The sequence below is a fragment of the Sander vitreus genome, chromosome 13, assembly GCF_031162955.1.
Source record: "Sander vitreus isolate 19-12246 chromosome 13, sanVit1, whole genome shotgun sequence".
Taxonomy (NCBI): Eukaryota; Metazoa; Chordata; class Actinopteri; order Perciformes; family Percidae; genus Sander; species Sander vitreus.
Genome location: NC_135867.1, coordinates 28,813,931 through 28,835,925, shown reverse-complemented (window position 1 = coordinate 28,835,925; position 21,995 = coordinate 28,813,931). Strand labels below are relative to the sequence as shown.

General features: G+C 39.7%; 1 protein-coding gene across 4 annotated transcripts in view; it reads left to right on the top strand.

Moving 5' to 3' along the window:
* Positions 1-224: 224 nt before the first annotated feature.
* The window catches only part of bbx (BBX high mobility group box domain containing), a 28,580-nt gene continuing 6,809 nt past the window's right edge, over positions 225-21,995 (top strand). Inside the window, exons 1-15 of one of the 4 annotated variants that reach the window (XM_078265421.1) lie at positions 225-356; positions 1,947-2,009; positions 3,385-3,463; positions 8,018-8,189; positions 8,636-8,896; positions 12,373-12,580; positions 12,664-12,731; positions 12,957-13,031; positions 13,510-13,590; positions 15,122-15,187; positions 16,264-17,122; positions 18,053-18,185; positions 20,119-20,270; positions 20,463-20,552; positions 21,179-21,373. In XM_078265421.1, coding sequence (XP_078121547.1) covers positions 8,031-8,189; positions 8,636-8,896; positions 12,373-12,580; positions 12,664-12,731; positions 12,957-13,031; positions 13,510-13,590; positions 15,122-15,187; positions 16,264-17,122; positions 18,053-18,185; positions 20,119-20,270; positions 20,463-20,552; positions 21,179-21,373 — 2,347 coding nt within the window. In that variant the 5' untranslated portion in view covers positions 225-356; positions 1,947-2,009; positions 3,385-3,463; positions 8,018-8,030. Of the gene's footprint in view, positions 357-1,873; positions 2,010-3,384; positions 3,464-8,017; positions 8,190-8,635; positions 8,897-12,372; positions 12,581-12,663; positions 12,732-12,956; positions 13,032-13,509; positions 13,591-15,121; positions 15,188-16,263; positions 17,123-18,052; positions 18,186-20,118; positions 20,271-20,462; positions 20,553-21,178; positions 21,374-21,995 lie in introns of those variants that run through there. The other 3 variants (XM_078265420.1, XM_078265423.1, XM_078265422.1) reach the window with 3 other exon arrangements.

Sequence of the window (21,995 nt, the reverse complement as noted above, 5' to 3'; positions counted from 1 at the left end):
GCACACCATGGAATACCGGTAGGCCAATGTAGTTCCACTACTGAATACCACAGGCACACATTACGTTTATATTGTCGTTATGTTTTATTGTTTAGGCCTAAATCGACCACATGTGTGCTGAACATTAAATTTGAGGACGTTACCCTAATCTCAAAACACTAGAATATAACGTCGCTTCTCATTGGTGTAATCCGACTGTCCATCAAAAGGAGTGTCCACTCACATACAGCATTACATGCCGGGGTGGATATTTTCAATGTACAGTGTGCTGCAAAACTGTTTGATAATTTCACGTCTAAAGCTTTTTAAGAAGATTTAAGCACCTAGCCACTCGTTTGCTCCATTGCTACCGACAGGTATGTACTGTTAAACTACCGCGATACATTTCTGTAACATGTTGTATCTGTTATCACGCGAACAAACACCCAGGAAACAAGTAGTTACTAAACTGAGATAGATGGTAACCAGGGTTTAGGAAGTCGTTATCGGTGTTTTCTGACGTAGCCGGGGGCTTTTCGGCTACTTTGTCAATCGGACCACTGCTGTAAGGTAAAGTTAAGTCAGGGATGTTGTAAGCAAGTACAGGCCAGCCTGGGTATGAGCACTTTGCAAACCGGGGGAGGGGAGGGATGTAGGTTAGCTGAGATGAGAATTTTCTCCCACCTCGAGGAAAGCGAAAGTGATTTCTCTAAAATTATATGACTGAACAAGTCTGTATTTCTGCCTGAATTAACGCATTGTGGTGTTACTTTCGTGGGCTGAGGTCGTTTAATGTGTCGCCTTCGCCGACAGTAAAAATCATCATCTAGTGAAGTGCTGCGTTTCTGTACCACTGTCAAGTTACACAGAATAACAAAGAGGACTTCCGGTTTACATTATGACAATAAAAGCATTGACTTGAATTTATGTTGGAAACAGTATTTCATGCAGCTGAGCTCTAGAAAAAAATGATTTGTGTTTCTATCAATCCTACCCATCATCCATATTATTGATATAGTCTTAGTGTGTTTGTCATATTCTACATTGTTTATCCTTTTCCCTCCATTTTTCATGAACCACATCGTCCATATTATTATTATTATTGGTCTTATTGTTATCAATAAAACACTGAGGTTAACCTGAGTTTCTAGATCCATTTCTAATAACACTGTTTAACACACTCCATATGCCTTTAATTCTGTTTTTGTTATCCTCCAATATTGTATTATAGTATTCCTTCTCACATAATAACCTCATAATATCAGTTAACTTATTTTTATACTGTATATTTTTTAGATTCATTTTCTGCCTCTATTAGTTCTATACTTTATGAATTCTCTTTAAAAAGTTAATCGAGTTTTTTTTCTTCTTTTTGTAGGCATTTTCATTTTTTATAGCACTTCATAGGTGGCTCCCAATTATCTTGCTGAGTTTTTCTATTTTAGCTAATTTTTTTTTTTTTTTTTTTTTTACTCTGTTAAAATCCTATTTGAATGTGCCTTTTTATATTGTCTTGTGTTGTCGTAATGCATTTGATGTCTTATGTAAAGCACTTTGAATTGCCTTTGTCATTGAAAGGTAGCCTACTGTAAACTAGCCTTGATTAAATCATTACAGCACAGGCTTACTTAAAGAAAAATAGCTTTAATGCATATTTGTTTGGGATGTAATACAAATGCTTTAAAAATACCTGTAGGTTCAGGGCTCATGACACAATGTTTTATTGAGACACACATCTCCCGACTTGGAATATCTGCTGTCTCGACAGAATCCATTCATACTCATTTGATGGGCACGTTTTCCAATAGGCAATACAATATAAGCTTCGTTGCTATTTGCAAAAGTTTACATTTTTTATTTTGGTTACACATTGCTGTGCTTCCGGTTTGCTTGTGTCTTATTTGGATGGACTTGACACAGCTGTGTTTAGTACAGTCAGTGCTGAACTGTTATGATGTGTCAATAAGTTATAAAGGTGGACGGCACCAATGATGAGAGCCCCCCCCCGGTACTCGAGCAGGATATTAGAGGTATGTTCAGACATTAAGGAGACGTTCATGACAGAGAACTTGTGCTTTTATTGATTACCCGTTAAAACCCGCTCGCTATTTTCTCAACCTCTCAGTCAGTCACTCTGAAAAATTGTTATTATCGCAGCTTTGGACATGATGTCCGCCTGCTGGCTTTTCCCTTTTTAATTTGTTTGTTTGCCATCGACATTTCATTGAGAACCAGTGTTATACGCCATACGTTGTCACTGTTACTGTGTTGCTTAAATATGTCTGCACTCCTGTTTGAAATCGCCGTGAAAAATAAATGGCAAAGCAACTGTTTCTCAGTGAGGTGGTATGACTTGCTCCCCCCCCTCTTCCTATCCGCATCAAATACATAGCCACAAACCTGCGTTGTATGTAAACGGGCTGTTGCAACAGCACAAACGACTATTTCGACCACAGTTTAGTCCACGAGTTGTGTCAGCAGCTGTACAACAAGCTTATACTGTTTGGGAAACCATTGCATGTTAAAACCGTGACACGTCCAGTTAGCAGGCTATAGAGCTAGCAAGCTAACTAGCTACTTTTATTCCTAGTAACACTGCTAGGAAATGGAGCCACTGGCCAGCAAAACATTGCCCACAGATGCATGTGCCTGGACAGAAAATCCCCAGTTTAATTAATCACTGTGGATGTTTTTCCCCTCGGAGTGGGAGACATTTCGACGACATTGTCATCGGAGAGTTTGACAGGAGTGAAATATCCCCACTACTGTAATGTACTTGGGGTTTCTCCTCCACACCAAAGCAAGATGGACTCTCTCATTCGGCTTGTCTGTCTTGTCAGAGCTCAGATCGACATTTTGCACGGAGATAAAAATGTGTGCTTAGAGATGGGAGCACATTAGGTAGGCAAACGGATCGTTTATTCGCATACCTGACACATTTATGTGCTGATAATGTGCGCGACAAGCTCGATACAGTAGCTCAAGACTTCACTCCCAAGGCAGGCAGTCCGATCGGGCATCAGCAGTTTTACCTGAGCACAACACAACTAACGTTAAACCTCTGCGCAGCAAAATAGTCACTGCAACTGTGCGTGCTTCATTTAGGCTGTATAATATATGAAATGCATCCAGTGGTCGAAGGGTTTTGGCCTACATGTTTGGTTTTGGCCACAAGGGCGGATCGACTGCACGATTGAAGTGATCAGTAATCAGATCAGACAAAATGTCCCACCGTACTTTGAAGCTGGCGAGGTCTTGTGCTTTGCAGTGTCAACCACGAATGATCTATTAAAGTTGCTTTGCACACATTTCCCCCCCCCCTGCAGCCCAGCTCCTGTTGTTGGGAAATTGTTGCAGAGATGACAGTGTAACACATGACTGAGAGCGGTGTCTTGTATTTTATAGGTCATCGTCATTGCATGACAAAGGCTGTGGCAGATTCATCTTCATCACTTCATACAGCATTTCCATAGTTTTTTCTTCAGTAAGTATCCCCGTTTACCACTCAACATTCATAAATGCATACACTGGCATCTAGTCTGGATGATGTCCAGAGGAATACATTGAGTCATTCATTCATTGATTGATTGCTAATTTCATATATGTCATAGACACAGAACAAGTGCAAACATTTTGAGAAATTCAAACCAACAATGGAAAATATACAGAGATCATGAATTACCAATGATCAGTAGTTCTGCTGATTTGTATGTGTGCAGAACATTAAGTGTGCAGCTAATATAAAGACAACATAGCTGTGATAGGGTGCATACTTTTTGACACAACCCTCTCTTGGTTTTTATATGACATCACTGAGTAGCAAACGGTGAAATTGAGTTTTTGTTAGAGAGACCTTAAAGGGTAACTACTGTTTTTTCCCACCTGGACCCTATGTTTCTGTGTCTAAGTGACTGATGGGAACAACAATCTTTGACACTGGTCCAGTATTAAGCGAGATCGCTGCAGTTGGCAGCGGCGAAACAAGCTACAATGTGAGTTAATAGGACAATTGTCCAGCTTGTATTTACTTTCACAAAAGTGCTCATTTTGCCACTGACAGGCTCAGATCAATATCCTACGTGTCTGACAACATTATGGAAAGGATCCCTACAGAGATAGACCTTTAAAACCTCTTTGAGACCTTTCTCTTTAATCAGAAACAGCTCTGAAGTCGCTAGAGCTAAACCCACCAGACTCCATTTAAAAAAGCAATACTTTTAGCGTGTATAGCGCCAACATATTTTCACATGTAAATCTTTAAACTGTGTGTTTATTTCAACCAAAACTAGAGTTGTGATGGTTGGAAAAGTGGAAAGACGACCCAAAACGGATTTTCATAGTTTTATTCTGTTTCTGTCGACTTTGAATGAAGTGTATTTTACGATGCTTAAATTACTGTTTATTTACATGGAGTCTGGTGGGTTTAGCGAATGCAATTTGGCAGATGTATTTTATGTTTAAAAAAAGGATCTTACTCTTTAACAGAAAGGTCGACCTCCTTAGAAATCCTTTCCATAATGTTGTCAGACACTTAGAATATTAATCTGAGTCTGTCAGCGGCAAAACGAGCACTTTTGTGAACGTAAATACAAGCTGGACAATTGCCTATTAACTTACATTGTAGCTTGTTTCTCTGCTGCAGCGATCTCGCTTAATACTGGACCAATGTTGTCAAACCAGGTTGAAAAATTGGTAGTTACCCATAAGTTGAATACAGTGCATCAACGTGAGAAGAGGTCAGGTCCAATTTACTTTTCTTGACTTTGTTACATTTAGACATTGTTATGCTGAATGACTTATATTGAGTAGCACAGCTGCAGTCCATTATAAGACACATTATTGAAGACACATGAGAGTAGGGGTCGACCAATACTGTTTTTTTTTTTTTTTTTTAGGGACAATACCGATTATTAGTAGTTAATGAAACCGTTAACCAATATTTGGAACCGATATGCATTTACAGTAATCTTTGTCAAAATGAACATTTTGGAATGTTACAAACTCCAACACAAAAGTTTGTTTATATGCTTTAAGCAATTATTTTCATAAAAGTGAAACTTTAAACATAATACACAGTCAAAAAAATGAATAAATAAAAACAAAAATAGCTTCCTGATGTTCGTGCTAACAGTTTATTTGCAGGTGTTGCAGACTGCTTACATTGTAGCGGAGCCAAACTAGGGCTCCTTTTAATTCATTAACTTTATTGGTTTATCGGTAAAATAAAACACAGATACAGATAATGTGCAAATTGCCAAATATCGGCCCCGATAATCAGCCAGGCCTATAATTGTTCGATCCCTACATGAGAGTGCAAGGATCAAAAATGCAATGCCCATACAGCAAATCCAATTATTGTACCGCGGTGTTCCCATAATATTTATAAGGAAGTCTTCAATTCTCCCAATTCTTTATGCAACCCCTCAACTCTAAAATGTGGCAACATGACAGAATCAAGGTAAAATTTCACTTGTAAATGACTTTATTGACGCGATGGACTGCAGCAGTTCTTGAGGTCTGCGGCTAACTCACCACTTTCTGTTGTGACTTTGTTCCTGTTATCTTTTTTCGCAACAAAAAAACCTGCCAAGGAAAGCTCTAAGAAAGCACAGAGTCCATACTGCTCTTGCGTAGCCCTTGTAGTGACCAGTAACGGAGAAGAGCCAGTTGCCCACTAGTCAACAGCAATGACTAGTAGAAGCATCTTTTGGTCAGGTTCCAATCATCAGTCGTCTGATGTTTTCTTCCCTTGTTTTTCTTCTTGCCCACAATGCAACACAAAAACCCCATGTCCATGGCAGGTAGGTGGCACTACTTTTTGTCAACAGTCCCACAATGTAATACATCCTATTTGTTAGATTAGTAAATCACAGTGGTGTGACACTTCACCTGTCAGTGATGATGTGAAACTCCAAATACCACTAGCTCCAAATACAATGTAGTTCAATAATCTTGAACTCATTTTTTTAACAGTGATTAAACATACAATTGTGGATGTAGTTAAAGGTCATAATTATTATGAATATCCTGACTATAGTTCCATCAGGGGCTGACCTACATTCTCTAAGTGATACATATTTTTGATGTATCAATGTAAGCTCAATCTTATGCGAAAACTCAGTTTGAGGTTTCTAATTTTCTCATCAGTCTCAAAGTCTCATCAGCCTAACTGCAGAATGTCTTTCATATAGAAAACAGCACTGAGAACACTTGGGCGCCTGGGCAGCTCAGTTGGTAGAGCGCGCGCCCATATATAGATACAGTTTCCTCCTCGACGCCGTGGGTTCAACTCCGACCGGCGGCCCTTTGCTGCATGTCATTCCCCCTCTCTCTCCCCCTTCATGTCTTCAGCTGTCCTATAAAAAATAACGGCCTAAAATGCCCAAAAAATATTCTTTTAAAAAAAGAACTGAGTACACTTTAATATCTGCTTATTTATCGCAAGTAAAATCGTTATCGCGATATTCAACGTTATCGTATATCGCACATTTTTCTCATATCGTGCAGCCCTATAGAAAACACATGCAATATAAATACGTGTATATATTAATTATTTTTTTAAATATTTTAATTTTTTTTATATATATAATTGTCAAATCACAACAGACGTAATCTCAGGCCTCTTTACAGGTAAAACATTTAGTGATTTCACTCCAACCTGATCAAAGCTTTGTAGAACAGTGTTGGGACTTAGCCAAACCTAGCACAAACAAAACAGCAGCTGCTCATTTTTATACCCTACATTAACATTCAACCTTATTTCTACCATAGTGCTAAGATAATTGTGGTTAGTCTATTCTTTCTTCTACAATGCATGATATTAGTGGGTGGTATTGTTTATGTGTACTGTTGAAGTGTTAATGATTCACCTAAAACTGAATCGAGTGCTCGTTGCTTGCAGCTCTACGTCTTACCGGCTCAGAGGGACTGCATATTCTTTAACCTTTTTAAAATATTTCCAAATGACCCTCCAACAAAATGTCCAAAATGTCCATATGTTGACATTTCAACAGCCACACATCTTTTTGACTGCAGCTGCGCCTCCTGTTGCAGCTTCATAATAAGAGCACTCCAGTGTGTAGGGAAATAAAGCATGGATGGAAATACTTAGAAGTGGTCTTGATTGGAATGATTTCTTTGCAATCCCAGTGAGACATTCTGGACCATGACGTATGTACATCCACTTAATGCTCATTGGTATCAATTCTTCTCATTGATATTTCAGTTACACGCTCTGTAACTTTTAGACCATGATTTGATAGTGAGTCTATCTAATTCAATATCTAAGGCACTACCAAGTCCATCAGCTGTAAATCACCCTCCCATCACCCTCCTTTGTATCTTACTCATGGGTCCCACAGTAGGTGTGTGGGGGGCGGGGGTCCTCTAAGGCAAGTTAAGAGAGAACATTAGCATAGTAAATTAAGGCTGATGAAACAATGGTCAGTGGGAGGATCATTAAGCTGCTAACTTGCTCCTGTTAAATTAAATCAAATAAAGACAGACGCTGCAATTGAAAAGTTTAAAGAGACTTTGAGCTTTAAATCAATCCCACTTTCCTCATGCCTTTATTTGACAGGGACAGAGATTGGCTGCCATTTTAAAATTTATAATTATTTTTTACTACAGCTGGAAGCCAGAGTTCAAATCATTTTGATTAATTACTTTTGATAATTGTGACAAGCACATTTAGACTAAATGTATTACAGATCTGTATCTCAGGATCCAGTCTGTATTGATAATTATTAACTCGTTTGGGAATTTGGCCTGATGTGATTACTAATATTTATATCATAAATTCCATACCTATTTTGCAGACCTGCCTGAAGTCATTACATGTTCTGCTCAGGTCATGCACATTACAGCACATGTTATCACACTCGCAATGACAAACCTCCAACACTAACTATCATGGCAGCAGGTAGCTCTGCTTCCATAATAACAATAATAATGATTATACATAACCAGTGATGCACATTAGGACATTAGGATTTGGTACAGACATGGTCTTATGGTGTGCCCATCTGTGGTTGTTTAGGCGCGGTAGTACCATGAAGGGTGGAGGCAGAGGTAAGGAGCCACCTGTTGCAGGGGAGGTCACTGGCAAGCGCCCCAAACGCAAGTGCCTGCAGTGGCACCCACTCCTGTCCAAAAAGGCTCTGGATTTCTCTGAGGAGGAGGAAGAGGAGGATGAAGAGGAGCTGGAGAAGGTGAGTGGGTTTGACGACTTGACAGGTCATTTAATCTAGGGCTGCACGATACGAGGAAAACATCTAATTGTGATTATTATCCTGTTATTTGGATATATCAATGCAATTGCGATTAATTGTGCAGCCCTAATTTAATCCCAAACTGAAGAACACATCTGTTTATTATTTTATCACACAGATGAGTCAGAAAACACAGCATCTGATGCTTTATGATATGATGTTGATGCTGGCTCTTAACCCCCCCCATCCCTAGTCACTACACTTGCACTTAGTTACCTTGTATGTACAGTATATATTTGTTTTTCTATATTTATTGTTTATTTTATATTAATGTTTGTTTATGTATGCACCTTTCACCAAAGCAAATTCCTCATAAGTGTACTTATTGTGGCAATAAAACCTTTTCTGGTTCTGGTTCTGATTCTGACTTATGACTTCATTCTCAGCAGCCAGAGCTGTGTGGCCAGGACCAGGGCTCGCAGCAGGTGCAGTGTGGAAGCACAACAGAGGAAGTGGAGGAGGACTCGAATGAGCAGCGCGCGCGGCGGCCAATGAATGCCTTTCTCCTCTTCTGCAAGCGCCACCGTTCCCTGGTGCGGCAGGAACATCCTCGCCTGGATAACCGCGGGGCCACCAAGATCCTGGCTGACTGGTGGGCGGTGCTGGAGCCCAAAGAGAAGCAGAAGTACACGGACATGGCCAAGGAGGTGACACTGCTTTTCTACTACCATTATTTCTAACGCTCTCTTCCAGTAGCACCAAAGTAACGTTTATTTTCAAAATGATTTTTAGTTGGTGACAAGCTCCTGGATTGTGAAACATTGCTTTGAGCTGAAGAACTAGTCCTTCTGCACTATAGTCCTGTTTTGTTGAGTCCGATGGACATTTAAAGACTTTTTTGTTTGTTTAATTGCCTTTTCCAGCACGAAAATTTGATCTGATTGACCCACTGCAATATTTGGTGGTACATTATATAGAAAGTTATCCTAGAAATCTAGACGCATCCTAGCGGTAGTAAATGTAATTTGCAGCCAGGGTCGTCTAGCAACTCTCCGTTGGCTTGTGAGCTGGAAAAACCTAATTCTGGTCAGGCCAATCATATCGTGTATAGAGTCGGTGGGCGGGGCTTAACATAATGACGGCAGAGTTGCGACAGTTCCGCGAGAATTCCATAGACGGTATATAAGAATGGACCAACAGACCCCGTGTCTCTGGACGGAGACCAGTGAAGGACATTAGAAGCTCTTTCCCGGTGATGGCTGAGCGTTACTGAGCAGCCTCCAACTGAGCTTGAAGACGTAGATGTGACGTGAGCAACCTGTCTGAAAGTTGGAAGTCTTCTGGTAGCTGTGCCAAGAGAAATCTCAATCATTCCCAATCTAGCAGAGACGGAGAGCGTAGGTATATGTAAGGAGATAACATAGACACAGGCTCATTATTGATCACTAAAATGATAGTTAACATTAGTCATTACACTTAAACAGCTGATGGAAGTCCAAACTGCCTGAGAGCTTCTCCTGTACTATACGGTAACTCCTCTACTATGAGACAGGAAGTCTCGTGGTTATGACACAACCGTTAGCCTATTGTTATAAAAACGTCTGCTACGGAGCCATAACGTGAGCTACAAGGTAATGGAGCCTTTTATACATTGTCGTGTTTCTTTAGAAATAAACAACGGACAAATAAAGAATTCCCTGCTACTTGAAAACAAAGAAGATGGCTGCTGCTGGTGAACAGCGGTCTTTGGAATCTGCTTTGGCCGCGACTCTGGAAGACTTGGAGTTCAGCTTTTCTTTGAGGAAAGAACAAAGAACGACACTGAAGTCATTCTTAAAAAAGGAAGATGTGTTCGGAGTTTAAAGTTGAATCTATCAACTAGCGTTGCTCTGGTTGGTTGTAGCGCTATCCTATTGGTGCAGAGGGAATCTGAAAGACAACCGTTTATGCGGGATAAACGGTTGTCAAATTCCCTCGGAAGCCAGTGGTGAATTCCCAGACCCAACATCTTGATGTGGGTCTGGCTCCTCAGGCTAATAGAAAGTGTCATTAAAATGTCAAAAAAAGATTTGTTTTGCACGTGTCACTACCCAAAACAAATGATTACAAGTTGTAAAACAGACGATTGTAAAAGCCCTGCAAGCCTATTTTGTCAATCAGCTTCTTACTGTGAGTGTTAGGGTTATTTGAAGGTACAGTATTTCCATTAACACTACTTTGTGCTAACAATCCCACAATACAATGCATCACATTTGATGTGAGAATTGCACAGTGTTGGGAAGGTTACTTTGGAAATGTAATAGGTTACCGATTACAAATACTACTACTATACTACTTTTTAAAGTAATAATAGTAGGGTAACTATTTCAATTACTTTATCAAAGTAATGTAACTTATTACATGTAATTACTTTTTGATTACTTTTCAAAATTTCTAATGAATTGAACCATTTTCAAATGTTGGTGTTAACCTTACAGCAGCACTCAACACTGACTACTGTCACACGCCTTTAAAATCCTTCAACACATGAATTAAGATTAGAATCATTTAATTTTGAAGAACAGCCACCCCAAAGTCAGACTTCAGCACCTGTTTTAATATGAGATCATTCTGAGGTCATCATAACACAAAAACAAAAAATAATATCCCGGCACACACAGCCCCAAATCTGAAATAAAACAATTCTTGAATAAACCAATGTCCTATTCTATTTTTTTTTTCCTATTCTTATAGCTAGCTAGCTAGCATAACTAGCTTCTTACGAATGGCGATTAAATATCAACCACTGGATATGCACCATGCAAAATACGCTGCTAAAATACATCTTCGATACACATTAGAAGCCCTGTGTGTGACACAGTTGATAGGCATGTCTTCCCTACTTTATTTAATATGACTGCTTGCAGTTACTGTGCGCTAACATAACTTCCATCCCTGCAGGTGTTTCCTGAGTTTGGACATCCACATCGATAGCATTTTGACCGCTGGCAAACATTATTTGCGTTGCACGGTTATGTTGGAACCCTTCTCAGATTTTTGTATTAAATGTTTGTTATATTTCCAGCACTGGAACACGTTTTTCTCCGTAGCCATAGTGGCAACTGTCAGACAGCTTGAGAGGCGATTTAACCATCAGAGGGGCGGTGTGCAAATTTCAAACAGGAGAACCAATCCAAAGCATCAGAATAGCATCACACTTTACTAAACGGCTGCAGCTGGAAATGGCAAAAGAAGACACCGTACACATGAAAAACATGCAAAGCAACAAAATGAATATTATTCAACATATAGCCTAGCGTTTTACAGAAAATATTCAGCTGTAACGCCCAATATAGTCATGAACAATTTTCATAGGTAACGGTTATTTAATTACACATATTTTTCCAGTAACTGTAACAGATTACAGTTACCTTTTATTCTGTAATTAAATGATGTAATGCCATTACATGTAACTTACTAGTTACTCCCCAACACTGGAATTACAATTGTGCAACCCTACACCTGTCAGTTATGATGCATAGCAGCTTCAAACATGTCTGAACTCCCCATCTAATGGACACTATTGGATGTGTGTATATGGGCAGCAGTGAAGGAGGCAGGGAGTGATTTCAGACCCAGCCAAATGACAGTTTATTTATTTATGGTGCCAGGCCACTGTCAATCAAATCTGATCAAACTAGAGCTGCAACTAACGATTAGTTTCATTTTCGATTCATCTGTTGATTATTTTCTTGATCAATGGATTAGTTGTGGTCTCTAAAATGTCAGATAATGGTGAAACAGGGATCAGTGTTTCCCAAAAAGCCCAAGATGACGTCCTCAAATGTCTTGTTTTGTCCACAACTCAAAGACCTTCAGTTTCCTGTCCCAGAGGGGAGAAGAAACTAGAACATATTCACATTTAACAAGCTGACATCAGGGAAGTTTCACTTTCTTTTCATTAATCGGTTATCAAAATAGTTGATTGATTAATTTAATAGTTGACGACTAATGGATTCATCTTTGCAGCTCTAGATCAAACCAGACCCACACAGTCCTGATGAGGCAGATTAACTGAATTTCTGACTGTTTCTCTTATTAGATAATACCTTTTAGAATATTTCATGTTTTAGTGAAAAACTTTTGATGTAGATTTGATGATTTGAAACCAGGGGCTGTAACCAAATCCATTCTGTCCTTTCAGTACAAGGATGCCTTTATGAAGGCCAACCCGGGCTACAAGTGGTGTCCCACCACCAGCAAGCCGGTGAAGAGCCCCTCCTGTCAGCCTGTCAGCAGCAGCCCCCGCAAAAAAGTTTGGTCCTTCTCTTCCAACTCCACCAAGGACTCCACCACTGCCAAAAAAGTGCCCAAAACAGACAGCATGCCACAGTTAAACTTTGCCATGGCAGGTGTGTATAATACCACATGGTTTGTACAGTGACAGCATGACAACATGTTGGATTGTTTTGTAACTACTGTCATTCTCTGTCAGACCCTACAAAGATGGGAGGCCTTAGCATGCTGCTGTTAGCTGGGGAACATGCCCTCACAAACAGAGAGGTAAGTCACTGTTGGAGGTGACTCGTGTGGACTATTTAGTTTTTTTTTAGTTGAGTTGCAAAGTGAATTTCAGTGTAAACGGATAATAAAGTTGTATCGTATCTCTCCAGTAATCATGGATGCTAGTTTGATCTGTAGCAAATGTTTGTGTTTTTTACATGATGCTATTTAAAAAGTTTTTTTATTTACCAGAGTGACTAACCCCAGCGTTGTTGACCTCTCTAGATCCCATCCAGCACTAAACCTAGTTTACCTGACACAGCCAGTGAAGGGAACTCCTATCCAGGGGACGAGGAAGAGGTGTGTTTCTGTTTATTTTAGACCAGATACTTGGGGTTGTGTTGTTTCTCCAAAGCAGGTGACTGATGTGCTCTGGCTAGACAGGGATATGTGCACAGTTAAAAGTATATCTATTTACAAACCGCATAATACCAAGTGCTGCACATGTTGTGTTGCAGTAGCTAGTGGTGGAAAGTAACTAAGTACATTTACTCAGGTACTGTACTCAAGTACAATTTGGAGGTACTTATACTATACTTGAGTATTTCCATGTTATGTTACTTCTACCTACTACTTACTGAATACTTCAGATTATGAATGCAAAAAAGGTAATCAACAAAAATGATCATAGATTAAGCTACCCAGCATTTTATAGTAGTTCAAATTAGCCCCGCCTTTATCAGATATTACATGTTAACGTATCAATAGTTGGAATCTAATAATATATGTTATTCTTACAGAAGTGACTTGTTTTTGCTCCCCCTGTTTCCATCTACAGATGTTGTCTGGGACAATACCGAACCGAGTGCCTGACATTACTGAGAGCAGGGTTAAGGCTGCCCCTTCCCCACAGGCAGAGGTACGACTGCATTTCCATTCATCAATGATGTACTAAATATCATAACAGAGTTTTTTTTCTACAACCTTGCTTGTTGCTTTGGTTCATAACATTATTGTTATTGTGCAGAGACACCTTTGAAGCAGTTGCTGACATACATACAAAGCTGCCCCACAGTATATACCTTTTTTTACAGCAGACTTGTTATAGCAGGAAAAGCACAGGTGGGATTGATAACATTAAGAATGACTGCAATGCATTTAGGTGAGCTACATATCCACTGTGTCACTGCAAACACCAGACTTATTTCAATCATCGGTGGAACCAAAATCATCACTGTCTAATCAGTACATGTTAAGAAAATGATCTGCATAGTCATTTTAGCGCCCCCCTCAGGCCAAAATGTCAAAATACACAAGGTATCACATAATCTAACAGGCCCTTTGATGCCATGAAAGCTGCTGAGCACAGACACTGTGCTTTCAAAAATTGTTCACCGCTGCACCAAATTAGATCAGTCCCCACAATCTTTGGCCTTAGCTCAGGTTTTCCGGCATCACGAAGCAGGCTAACTTGGAACGGGGTAGATCATCGTGGTAACCTATGCTGCACGGCTAACTTCAGGGGTTCAGATCCAAACCTGGCAACAGCCTGACTGCTGTCAAGTCAGCTCACTGGGAATCACTGGATATGTTTAAGTCGAAATGGTTTGCCGGTCCAGGCTTTCTATGTGTCTTCTACCAAACGGAGAGATAGTTTACCTTGCTTAATGAGTACCTAATGAGGATTATAGCTGCATTTGAACTGTGCAAAGTTTCTTTCATTCTGACAGTGGCGATGCTTTTAGACTCTTATTCAACTATGCAGCTCAGAATTACATCAGGCAACTTGTAGTGATCATTGGAAATGAAACGCATACTCTTTGTTGTCTTTTATGAGAAAGGTAATCCACATTGTTAATTAGCCCCCATGATAATCAATGCATCATTTCAGTCAGATATTAAGACAGACTGCTTCTCTTCTCCTATCTGCCTTGGCAGCTGAAACAGTCTTATCGTACTTTTAACTTATAATTCCCACATGGCTTTATAGTCTTATAGCCTTACTTTTATCAATTTAGACGTTCCATCTAGTGTTTTTACATTGCATACTAGTCTAGTAATATGATTATATTGTGTATATATGACCCCATAGAATATCACTTTTTGCTGTTGCTATAAATGAATTTTCCAGCGGGTGTCACCGTTTCATCTCGTATCGTTTCTGACTATGTCGCCTGCCTCTACATGTGAACATGCTCCTATCTGGACTGGAACCCCCAAAATTAACAGAGCTCCCCCCCCCCACCATTGTTAGGCTCAGTGAAGCCAGCTCATCTAAAGAGAGCCACTTTAAAGTACAGGCCCACGTTTAATCTTTCCTACTACAACAGTTTCCTACTACAACAGTAAACGTAAAAAATGCGGGCTAATAATGGCATATGTAGAAAGCTAAGCAGTGTGATCTCATTAAAAAACACAACGTGACAAACCATGTCACTGTATGTTCACAGTCACCTCTCTCTGCGGCACCTGAAGGAAAACCATGCAGGCAGTCCGCTCTCTTCCAGCTGGCTGAGGTAAGGCATTTAAAAGTTTGCAAAGATTTCATGGTAACACATTGCCACTTTATTCAATAAGTGGGGAGAATGTTAAACTATGAAAACATCCGATTGACCTGATTGGACCTTGACATCAGTTATAGTTGTGCTCATAAGTTTATGAACCCATGCTAAAGTTGACTAAAAAGAGGAATAAAAAAAATCATCTTTTGGAAATTGATTGATTTAAAAAAAAAAAATGAGGAAAAATCCAACCTTTAAGTACACCAATTTTCTTTGTGATTGAATAATGTATCGTAAATGAATAAATGTTCTTCCTTAAAATACAGGGGGCATAAGTCAGTACACCCCTATGTTAGATTCCCATAGAGGCAGGCAGACTTTTATTTTGAAAGGCCAGTTATTTCATGGATTCAGGATACTATGCATCCTGATAAAGTTCCCTTGGACTTTGGAATTAAAATAGCCCCCCTCCCCCACATCATCACATACCCTTCACCATACCTAGAGATTGGCATGGGGTACTTTCCATAAAATCATCTCTCAATGCAAATCAAACCAGCTATTAGGCTAACTGAAATACAACCATGGCAATCTCTAGGTCTCTAACCCTAACCCTTCAAAATAAAAGTCTGCCTGCCTCTATGGAAATTTAACATAGAGGTGTACTGACTTATGCCCCCTGTATTTTAAGGAAGAACATTTATTTATTTACGATACATTATTCATTCACAAAGAAGATTGGTGTCCTTAAAGGTTGGATTTTCCTAATTTTTTAAATTAAGGCATTAAGATCAATTTCCAAAAGATGATTTTTTTTTTTTTTTATTAAAAAATTAATAATTAGAATTAGTTCCGGGCACACTGTGAAGAAAGGTTCTTGTCACCAATAGGAGGAATGAAGCATTCAGTCATGGCAAGATTATTAAGAACAATAGAGGAAAGGTTACACAATGCAATTAGTAGACATTTCTGATCCACTTAGACAGAAACTATAGGACTGGAATGTAGAGAAATGTATTATTAGGAGCATAGATTGTTGTCATTTTATAATTGTTTGCTTGACATTGAGTTTTTGTCTTGTGTTTGGTCAGATGTGCTTAGCGTCTGAAGCTGGAAAGATGGAGCCAGTGGAATGTGAGCCTGAGGACAGCTGCTCTACAGCCTCTCTTCAGCAAACCACCGGCAGGCCAGAGGGCAAGGAGCAGACAGCCGATGGGGACGACTGTCCTCCCTCCCCCCACACATCAGCCCTCGTACCTTCGCTCTCATCTGTCACGTCTACCTCCACCGACGCCATCCAGCCACAACTCGGCAGCCAAAACGCACGTGTCAAAAACAAGAGCAAGAAAAGAGAGGGTGCCAAGTTGAATGATAACGACGAGATCCCTTGCTCGGCAAAGAAGATCATCAAGAAGTGCAACCATGCAGAATCAAACGTGGACAGTGTCTTCAGTACAATTGAGGCAGTGGCCAAAGGAGCTTGGACGGACACGGAGGAGAAGCCCAAGAAGAAGATCCAGAGCAGTCCGAGTGCTGGGAACTCTGGTGGGCCCAAAAAGAAGAGTAGGCCCAAAGTCAAGACACCTCTCAAAGAAAGAGAGGAGGAGATGGAGGAGGACAGGAGGCAGTGTGGGCAGCACAGTTCCTCTGAGGTGGAAATGAAGGAAGAGATGGCTGACGCAAGTCCCAAGGCTGAAGCAGAAGAAGCCAGTATAGGAAGCTCGGAGCTTCAGGGCAGCGCAGCAGAAGCCCACCAGTCCCCCGGCAGCCCCTCGCCTGCCAAGCTCAAAGAGGAAGACAAGGGGAAGGAGCGGTCGAGTGATGGGACCTGTGACTTCAACCCAGAGAACCACGGCTCCAGGAAGTCAGAGCGGAGCTGTAAAGGCGCCTTGTATAAAACCCTGGTTTCTGAGGGAATGCTGACTTCACTGAGGGCCAATATTGACCGAGGTATCCGTTTAGATTCCAGGGCCAACTGATTCATAAATGTAGGAGGCATGATCTAGTCTATGTATGTTATGTAGGACAGAGCTCTTGAAAGGTTTTTAGGCCAAGGACCCCTTCACTGAGAGAGAAACAGAGCAGGGCCCCCCTACTACATATATTGTAGAAATGAAATTGCACATTAAACTGGGCCTACAATAATGTGTAGGGTGGCCTATGGCCTATATACATACCTTTTTAGTGCATAGAATACTAAGCTATTAAATAATTGTTGGTAGGGCTGCACAATATATAGTTTTTTAATCGTCATCGCGATATCAATTGCAGCAGTATACACATCGCAACATTTTTTTGGTTAGTTGAACAAAAATATCAGTAGAAAACTGCACTTTAAAATGGTTGCTGCCATTCTTTTTTTAGTGCTGCCTTTTATCTTCAATTCAGTGTTCAATTTGTTTAATACAAGAATGTTGGAAATGTTTTCCTTTCATTGGTTTTAAATCCAACAAGCAATCTATAATGTATTTTAGCAGAAAACTGAAAGCAGCAGTACACTTTAGTATCTGTTTATTTATTGCGAGTAATATTGTTATCGCAATATTCAACAGCGTTATTGCATATTTTCCTCATATCGTGCAGCAATTGTTGGCATGATTTTATAAATCATGTTTTAATGTTAAAAGTACATGTGGCAGAATGAATCCTTTTGATTAACTGTATCTGTGGATGACTACCTCACCTACAGGCCTTTTTCACAGATAGGCTGATTTATATTTGCCGATAATATGTTAGATTCGTGTAAAGACATTTTAGTTTTTGAAAGAACAAAACGTTGGTGGCCCCCCTGCAGTACCTCAGCGCCCCGGACCCCCTTTTGAAGATCTCTGATGTAGTGAATGCATGTATATGAACGGATTGTTGTATCTGTGTCTGCAGGGAAAAGAGGTGCTTTCCGTGGTTCAGATCATGATGCAAACTGGAGTGATGACAGCTGGACAGTTTCTCAGATAGGACCTAACAACCCCAAGAAGCTGAAAAAGTCCAAGTCCAAAGATGAATGTTCACAGGGGTGAGTCATGTACACAGACGCCAAGTATCAATCTATTATTATATATGTGTTGGTCAGTTTGTCTGCTTGACAATCCCATTTTGCAGCAATAACATTGAAGTGAGATGAACAAACAGAGACATGTATCTTTATACATCTTACCTTAAAAAGGTAATAAATTGCAATATATCGCAGAATATTGCAATATGTTTAAAATCGCAATCGTATTGTGATGATATGGTATTGTGAGGTCTCTGGTGATTCACACCTCTTCTTATGACTATGTTGTACCTTTCTGCGTAGCATGTGGTACAATCGTGATAGAATGGCCCGCCGTCAGCACTAAGGACAATCTGAAATATCTGACAATATACAGTATATTGTTTGTACATCCACTTAACTCTGTTAGTTATTCTTAACCCAACTACACCAGTCAATAATCACATTTGCTGGATTTATGGATGCTTAAGTCCTGATTATTCAGTGTCTTATTCTCATAATTGTGTAGAGATTTGCGAAATGTGACTCCAGCTAAAGAACATGTATCAGGACGAGCAGCGCAAGCCTCAAAAAGCTTTCTAAATAAAGTCCAATATCACAGAAATCCTGTTACAATACGATACGGACTTTATTGTCCCTGGGGTGGAATAAATTTTGGGCACAATGATGCTGCATACATTACAAACAGTGAGTATTAATCTACAATCCGATTTTAAAAGATACCAGTCAATAAATAGGAAACTGTCGATCAATAAATATAGCTGGTGCCATGGTAGCAGGTAATAAATAAGTACAAGATCACATTTAATAAATATTTTAAAAAAGAACATTGCATTACTACTAGTCAGTTGCCAACATTAAATATGGCCACATATTGCACAGACCCTCTATTGCACTCTTGACAGTATTGCACTGTTGAATGCTTGTCTCTGAGTCTGAGCCAAAGTAAACAGAAAGTAGCCCCCTGGATTAGCTGTTTGAGCAAACTGCATAGGGGTCTACATCTGGGTCAGCCAAACGGCTAACAAAACTAGCTGCTTATTCATCTGCACTAATAACAAACTTTAGCTTCTTATGGATTCATTCTGCATATGTAGCACGATTTGTCGGAGCTGCGTTTCCCCAATGTTCACAGCTGGTATATGCAGGGTTATTAAAGTCTGAATGGTCCCAAAATGAGAATAACATCCAGGTTAAAAAGTACTGTTATATTACATGCACTGGTCAGTGATTTTAATCCCGTCTGGAGCACACATGTCTGTATACATTTTATAAAAGTTTGTTTTCAGTTACTACATCATATTTAACTGTCAACCGAGTTGCGTGAAGAAAACGTTTAGAGGTGCAACGATGAATCGATTAGTTGTCAACTATTAAATTAATCGCCAACTATTTTGATAATCGATTAATCGTTTGAGTCATTTTTTTATTTAGATTTCTCTGATTCCAGCTTGTTAAATGTGAATATCTTCTAGTTCCTTCTCTCCTCTGGGACAGTAAACTGAATATCTTTGAGTTTTGGACAAAACATGACATTTGAGGACATCATCTTGGGCTTTGGGAAACACTGATCCACATTTTTCACCATGTTTTGACATTTTTATAGATCAAACAACTAATCGATTAATCGAGAAAATAATCAACAGATTAATCGACTATGAAAATAATCGTTAGTTGCAGCCCTAAAAACGTTATGTACAATTGAAAAGGAAGCTATGCCACACACAGTCTGTAGTAGTCCTGTGAAGTGGGTGTGTCCCTTTAGTGTGTGTTTAGTGAGGAGGAAGCTAGTTGTGGTTCTCTAACTGTTTCCCCTGCAGGACTAGACCAAGATACGGTACTCATCTCTGTAGGGAAATGTATTATACGATGGCTTTGACATCTGCTTTTTTAAGGTTAGGTTAGGTTACTGATTATATGCTTAACTATGTAAACTCTGAACTTGACTTGTCAGCCTCGGGAAACTGGAGGAGGAGTTTGAAAGGAAGTTTAACAGTCTGCCACAGTATAGCCCAATGACATTTGATAAGAAGGGGACTGCTGTCGCAAAGAAGAAGAAGACGGACAGCCCCGTTGTCCCAGAGGAAGTCTCTAAAGCGGGGAAAGGTAAGAACAATATCAAAGATTTCTCCACTTAATGATCATCCATGTCCCACTCTGCAGCGATTGTAGTCATGTTTTCCGCACCTGTTCAGGACCTGTTTTCTCTTTGTTAAAGCAAAAAAACATCTCAACTCCATAACATAACATTTCCATGCTCTTTTTTTCTTTTCTTTTTTTTTTTTGTTGCTATATCAGGGCCATCTCCATCTCAGAAAAAGACTTCATTCCACAAGATTGTTAGGAAGCACAAACACAAAAAGGAGAAACCAGGTGCAGTGGACAAAGGTGAACAACAATGTCGATGTTTATGCATTATAAAGCAGGGATGTGAACATTTTAAGAGGTATTTTGCAGATTTCTGTAGCATTAGCTGTTGAGGCCCATGTGCAAACAATACACTTTCATCTGGTTAAGTCACAATGACATTAAACAAGGGACCCCTTAACTGAGAGAGACAGAGCAGGGGCCCCCTACTACATATATTGTATACAATGAAGTTGCATATTAAACTGGCCCTACAATAACATGTGGGCGGCCTAAAGCCTTTATGCAAACTTTTGTAGTGCATAGAATACTAAACTATTAAAATAATAATTGTTGGCATGATTTATAAAATCATGTTTTAATGTTACCCTTGCACGTGGCTAAGTGAATCCTTAGGTTGATCTGTATCTGTAGGTTGCTACCTTAGTGACTATCTAGGCCCTGTAAACCTATCATCAGTTTGTGTGTTTTTCCACAAATAGGCTGATTTATATTTGCTAATAATATATTGGATCCATGTTAAGACATTTTAGTTTTTGAAAAAATAACAATAATTTGGTGCCCCAAACACAGCTGATTTTCATTGCTACCTATTAGGTGAAATCATTGGAATGCATTCTGAACCTTTTTTTTCTTCTCCACACCAGTGGTACAGAGTGATTCCACCATGCTGGATTCAGCTTCCAAAGCCAAATCATGTGCCCCCGTTGCCATAACGTGCCCAGATGTCCAGGGCCCCGCTAGCATGGAGATGCTAGTTGGTAGCCAGAAGAGGAAGGCTAGGAAGACCAAGATCACACACTTGGTGCGCACAGCTGATGGCAGCGTGTCTCCAGCCGAGGGTGAGTGATTGATGACCATTGATTGATTGATTGATTGATTGATTGATCAGTAAGTGCGGGGTTACAAAGATCGGTCTGTCCCTTCCTCATGTCTAAAGAGGGAGAACGGTTTAGCCAGAATACTGTAGTTTAAAATGAAACATGTTAGTGCTTTAAATGGAACATTTAGAAAATTAAATAAATAAAATGATCTCATTGAATTAATGAAATCAGTTATTAGTATTATTGTTATTGTTTTATTTTTTTTTACTTCTCAACCAGTTCACTCTTCCGTTATGAGCTGTATTTGAGGAATGTGTTAAGGAAACTTACTGCTGTTGCTAGAGAGAAACTGTCCCAACAGCCCAGAGAGGAAGCACTTCAGACCTCTTCAAAATAAAATCACAGCTTCACTTGTCATTACAAGGCGTTGGAATTGTGTCTAGGCAATTGAAAATCTATGTGTACATTTAGAATGAACCAACCACAACCACACAGATTCATGAAACCTATGTCAATATTTCTCATATATGTTTTTGCTTGTCATATTTTTCTGTTTGGATGCGAAGTAACTGAAAGGGCTCTATTAGTCACTTTGAATAGAATAATAACGTGAAAAGATACTACTTGATGAATCTTCGAA